The 6,297-nt window shown below is 37.2% G+C and overlaps 1 protein-coding gene across 1 annotated transcript in view; it reads left to right on the forward strand.

Moving 5' to 3' along the window:
- CMTM6 (CKLF-like MARVEL transmembrane domain containing 6) overlaps positions 1-6,058 on the forward strand; it is a 23,183-nt gene extending 17,125 nt beyond the window's left edge. Inside the window, exons 3-4 of the mRNA XM_011985378.1 lie at positions 1,065-1,163; positions 4,987-6,058. Coding sequence (XP_011840768.1) covers positions 1,065-1,163; positions 4,987-5,124 — 237 coding nt within the window. The 3' untranslated portion in view covers positions 5,125-6,058. The remainder of the gene's footprint in view (positions 1-1,064; positions 1,164-4,986) is intronic.
- Positions 6,059-6,297: the final 239 nt, after the last annotated feature.

Raw genomic sequence — 6,297 nt, forward strand, 5'->3', positions numbered from 1 at the left:
TTTTTTGGTATTTTTAGTAGAGACAGGGTTTCACCATGTTGGTCAGGCTGGTCTCGAACTCCTGACCTCATGATCCGCCTGTCTCAGCCTCCCAAAGTGCTGGGATTACAGCTGGGAGCCACCGTGCCCGGCCAGTTTTATTGGTATTAGGTTTAGTGGAGTTTGCAGTTCAGAAAATTCAAAAAGTATCAGACTTTGGAGTGGCTATCATTTTACCAAGTTTCCCTTTCTGAATCAAGTATATATGTCATTACTGTTTTCAGTTGGCATATGAGAGCCTTGTGAGATAATGCCTGAGAGAGCACTTGGAAACCCATGAAACATCTCATGATTGTAAGCTGCATTATGATGATATATGGAAGTTTTATGTAGTAGATAAGCTCATCGTACAGGCTCACTGTGGATTACCCACTTGGAACAGTTGAAGGCAATATGTTATTCCAGAAAGCTTAAGTGTCTAAAAAACACACTCTTGGCATACTTCTATTTAATAATGGGTGGTTTTTAAAATTCTTTCTTTTAGAAAGTGCTTTCAAAGCATTGGAATACTCTCAGAGATGTCATCCTACCATAAAATACTTTGAAAGGAAAGACAAATGCTTTTTTGCTGGAAGCAAGATGGAATTGTGATGAGTGCTTTGGCTTAGATAATTGTATTATGTCCCAGAGAAAAAGAGGCACACACAAACACTTGCACACACGCACACGAGATCTTTTCCGGGACTGTGTGTTTTTTTTTTTTTTTTTTGAGACTGTATAACAAAAAACGTCCCAATTAGCTGGGACTATAGGCTCATGCCACCTCTCCTGGCATAGGGGGCTGTTGTTATTAAAAGATTATCTTGTAATGTGTTCTCTCAATATGCCCAGCCCAGTGTGGGTACTGTTTATTTTACACAGTATTGAATGTCAGGCTTATTGAAAAGTTAGAAGTTTGGGTATGTAAGTTTGGATTGTATCAAGAAAAACAAACAGCCAGAGCTTTTTAAAGTTAAAAATGAAAAAGTTCATTTCCGTGAATCTAACTGTATTGTATTCCTTTTGTGTTTTGTATGTATGCATAGGATTTTTATATTACTTTGGGAACAGGATGTGTGTTTTTGTTGGCATCCATCATTTTTGTTTCCACACATGACAGGACTTCAGCTGAAATTGCTGCTATTGTAAGTACCTTGTATCTTTAACATTGCTTCTTTTTGTTTCCTTAGAAATACGGAATTTGGAGAGTACTTGACAAGTTATACAGTATGTTAGAGTTGTTTTTCTTTTAACTTATTTTTTAGTGTAATTTTGAATAGAAGACCTTAAAGCAAATCAGCATGATAGCCTTTGAAACCTAGAGCCTATAGAATTTGACGAATTTTGTTTAAAAAAAATCTACTTACTCCACATATCAATGTGTTATTGCTAATGGAAGTGGTAAAATTGACTTTATTTTATATTTCTCCACTTTCAGTACAATAAATGCACACCTACATGCCAGGTGCTATTCTAGGTATGGAGAATATATGGGAGATATGATTCAGAGGCTCAGCCTAGAAAAGGAGACGGAAAAGTAAAATTGTAATGGAGTTTGTTACATGAACCAATAGAAGTTGTTCTGAGACTGGGTGCTGTGGCTCAGGCTTATAATCCCAGCACTTTGGGAGGCCAAGGTGAGAGACTCACTTGAAGCCAGGAGTTCAAGACCAGCCTGGGCAAGCAACATAGTGAGACCTCATCTCTACAAGAAGAAAAAAAAATTAATAATAAGAAAGTTGGTCTAGACAGCAGTTTTCAGTGGGTTATACATATCCTTAAAGGTTCACCAGGGCTTTTCAAGGAGTACGAGGCAGAGATAGTTTTGAGGAAATTAATTTCCAGCTTTTTAATCTCCATATGTAATCTTTTTTAAAACTAGTATGTCTGAGAATTTATCTCTGGTGAAGGAGTCTCACCAGCTCTTTTCCACCTTCCCATTCACAGTCGCCACCCACCTTGCCCCTCAAAAAGAAAAAATACTTGCGTGTCCTGAATCTTGCTGCATTAGTTCCTTCTTACACTGCTATATAGAAATACCTGAGACTGGGTAACGAATAAAGAAAAGGGGTTTAATTGCCTCATGGTTCTGACAGCTCTATAGGAAACATAGCAGGGGAGGTCTCAGGAAACTTACAGTCATGGCAGAAGGCAAGGCAGAAGCAGGCACATCTTACGTGGCCAGAGCAGGAGGAAGAGAGAGAGTGGGGAGGTGCTACGCACTTTTAAACAACCAGATCTTTCAATAACTGACTATTACAAGAACAACACCAAAGGGGAAATCTGCTCCCATGATCCTATCACTTCCAACTAGGCCTCATCCCCAACATTGGGGATTACAATTTAACATGACAATTGGCTGGGGACACAGACCCAAACCATATCACTTACTGTGGTGGATTACCTGAGTTGTAAAACAAAACCCTTGAGTATAACAAAGAGACCGTTGAAAATAAAGATCCAATTTTTATCTGAAATTCTTGGGGCCAGAATTTTTTTTTAGAATTCAGAATATTCTGGATTTTAGAAAGGTAGTGCTGTACATATCCTATATTACACAACAGTCATTTGAGGGCCTGGGACAGTACCCTCTCATCTAACATTGGTTTATCTGAAGTAAAACATACGAATATTTATAGTAAAAGGGATAAGAAAAGACTGGAAATAGTCTTACTTCATTCGTGTCAATTTTGAGCCAAGTGAATCATGAAAACCTTGAGTTAATGTAGTTCTTTGGGCTTCAGAATTGTAAATCAAGGATCATGGCCTTGGACTGGTGCCAGTGCTGTGAACTTGAATGACTAGCAACTGGACAACAAATTGTCTTGCAAGTCAGCTGGTTTCCAACTAATACTTTGTTTTTAACAAAATTGAAGTTAGGCCGGGCGTGGTGGCTCACGCCTGTAATCGCAGCACTTTGGGAGGTCAAGGTGGGCGGATCACGAGGTCAGGAGTTTGAGACCACCTTGGTCAACATAGTGAAACCTTGTCTCTACTACAAAAATTAGCCGGGTGTGGTGGTGGGCGCCTGTAGTCCCAGCTACTCAAGAGGCTGAGGCAGGAGAATCTCCTGAACCTGGGAGGCAGAGGTTGCAGTGAGCCAAGATTGTGCCACTGCACTCCAGCCTAAGTGACAGAGTGAGACTCTATCTCAAAAAACAAAAAAACCCCCAAAAATTGAAGTTGTAATTAATAGAGTTGTCAGCTAATACATCATTAAAACTGCTTTTTGTGATAGAAAACTCAAAAGGAGTTCAGAGAATTGCATGGCTATATTTACCTATTCATGTGACAACAGTTTCGTAGCACTTACATGTGTAAAAACAAAACATAGAAATAAAATTAACACTGAATCTTGATTCATTCTAGCAATAAGCAGTATTTATTCATGGGTACATAAACCAATAGAAGAGAAAAATCAAAGTTTTAATAGGGCTTTATGGTTAATTTCAGTTTAGAATCATTTTTGTTGCAGAGGAGTATGAGATGGTGATAAATAAAATTATGAGTATAAAAATACATTACTATAAAATTCTGTGGGGAAAGTGAAATGAAGTTGAGGAACAATTGAGTTCCAGTGAAAAAATTTACAGCTATAAAAAAAAATTGGATTTTAATTAGATGATGTATTAGACTGTCCCAGTATTTATATTTCACTGGGTATATTTAGTAGTGACTGGTAGTTTAAAAAGCCGATATTTATAATATGCTGGACATTACCTTTTGTAACTATTTAAATTATGAAAAGTTTTACAGACGTAAATGCATGAGGAAGTCCTTTTTGTTTTTTAAATTCAGAAGTGTGTAACCAAAAGAGCTCGTAGATCGCTTATCTGGAGTATATAGTATAGAGGGCCTTCTATGGACTGGAGCTCTTTGAGGCAATCAGAGACAGCTTCAAAAACAAGGGTGACATTTGGTCTGAGTTTGATGCATTTAAGAAGACTGCCAGGAAAATAAGGGGATAAATGCCATCAAGTCAAAAATAAAGATTCCAGAGGGAAAAAGACTTGGCTTTTGTGGCGGGGGATGGGAGGGTGGGAGGCCTTGATAATTAAATTTACATCGGATATGTTGGGGATATCTGGGGGAATTAATGAATTTGGAGCTCAGCTTACTTTGTGGTAAAATGAGGTGGGATGCATATTCTGTAGAAGGGGGAGGACAGGTCAGGAGACTGCAGCAGACTGTAAGAGAATGTTATGAATAAAAATTGTGGAGATAGAGAGTATTAGATTTGGAAGAGACTTTAGCCATCACCTACATCAATTTTCTCTTTTCTACAGAGCACTTATTTGGCCCCCATATCCTTAAGGGTTTTGCTAGTGGAGAAGCTAAATTTGAAGCAGACGCATGGTCTTCTGTCTCTTGATAGAATTCTCAGAATGTTTGATCATATTTTAGAAGAGAACAATTGAGGAAGTGACTTAAGGAAGAGGAAGTAGGTAGTGGCGTCGTGCCACTGTGTCATTGCAATGTGACAACTGGAACATGTATTTTATTTAAGTAACTTAATGGTATCTTCAAAGTGGAATTTCTGTTTTGATATTAATAACTTTTTTCATTTTCACCTAGACTGAGTTGCCTAGTCACATTTCCTTATCACATCTGTGGGTCAATCTAACAATGCAAATATTCTTGTGTTCTGTATCATTTTTTAGGATTTAATGTTTATCTGTTAACCCTAGTTTCATATATTAGCCCTCCACATATAAACATGCACACATAAGGCAGAACATTAGTACTTTGTGGGACTTCCGACTGATAGCCATTATTCTGGAATTTTTTCTAACTTCTTTCCATTTTTTGATGACTTAAAAAAATTTTTTTTTAACATTAAAGAGTAGTTGTGTATAAGATAAAATTCATAAACATCTTGCTTATATGAAACACTGTCCAAGCCAAGTAGGAAATGTAAGATTATATTCCAAAATTCCTCCTATAACCTTTCCTCATTTTTTTCCTCAGGTGTTTGGATTTTTAGCAAGTTTTATGTTCCTACTTGACTTTGCCATTATGCTGTATGAAAAACGACAGGAGTCCCAGCTGAGAAAACCTGAAAATACCACTAGGGCTGAAGCCCTCACTGAACCACTTAATGCCTAAAGACTCTGGGGAGCACATGTTAACTAAGGTAGTGACTCTGCGCTGTGGTGCTTGAGCCCTGGCAGAAGCTCTTGTAAAATCTGTGTAATTGTTTAAACCACTTCTTTCGGAGAGCAAGAGGAAGGTCAAGTAGGCAGTTTTATCAATATTGTGTCAGCCACCACAAATTAGGCCAGCTAAGTTAAAAAATTTAAAAAAAATAACGATTGAAACTTATCTCAAATGGAGATTTTGGTGGGAGGAGGAGAGAACAATTGTTTTTTAAATCACACAACTCAAAGGTTGATAAATGATTCTGTCGTTCTGTTACAGGTCATTCTTTTACTAGGCTTAGCTTCCAAGGGATGGTTTGTAGCTGTATAAACGTGATTATATTCATCTACTTAGAAACTGTTTTATTTTTAAATTAATTTGCTTAGCTGTTTGTTTTGATGCTTAGATTATGTTTTGTTAATGGGAGTTTAACATATTTAAGAAACCAATATTTAAAATGTTGGTCTAGGTTTTTTTCCTTAACATATATTACCAGGCTTCACTGTATTTCACTCAGCCTTAAATTTTACAATATTTTTGGATAACTGTTATTAATTCTTTCTGAGACCCTGGTATAGCCTATAAAATGTATGGAGATGTTGGTATTTTGTGTGTATAGAAGCAACAATATCAGCAACTTCGTGTTTATACTTCACTTTGGTTGTTGATGTCAAGTGAGAAAGAGATTGTTTTGTAACACATAAAAAAATGGAAGAAACTGATACCACACCTAAGGACCAAAGATAAGAAAGACTTTTTGCCCAAAACAGTGAAAGTAATTATAAAAACAAGCTTTGACCACTTACCAAGTATCTGAAGAGATGAGTTCATACTATCATTTAGAAAGTGGTTCAATTCCCCTGTTGGCATATGATTATTTTTACTAAAATTAATACAGCTCTGTGGGTCTTCCTTAGTGTTTTCTTTGAAGCCAGTCTGTTTTTTTAGGACCCCAGCCTTTCGTTTTTCATCATTTGAGATGCCTCTTTTCTGTCTCCTTATCAGATGGAAATGGAACTATGTGCTGCTGCTTCATCTAGCAGAGGTTGGCCTCTGGCTCTGACGCTTACTTTTTGTCAGTTGTCTTTAGGTGGTCCTGAATCTTGGGCCCTTTTAATTGTGAATACTGTGTAGCAGGAT

The sequence above is a fragment of the Mandrillus leucophaeus genome, unplaced genomic scaffold (assembly GCF_000951045.1).
Source record: "Mandrillus leucophaeus isolate KB7577 unplaced genomic scaffold, Mleu.le_1.0 Scaffold107, whole genome shotgun sequence".
Lineage (NCBI taxonomy): Eukaryota > Metazoa > Chordata > Mammalia > Primates > Cercopithecidae > Mandrillus > Mandrillus leucophaeus.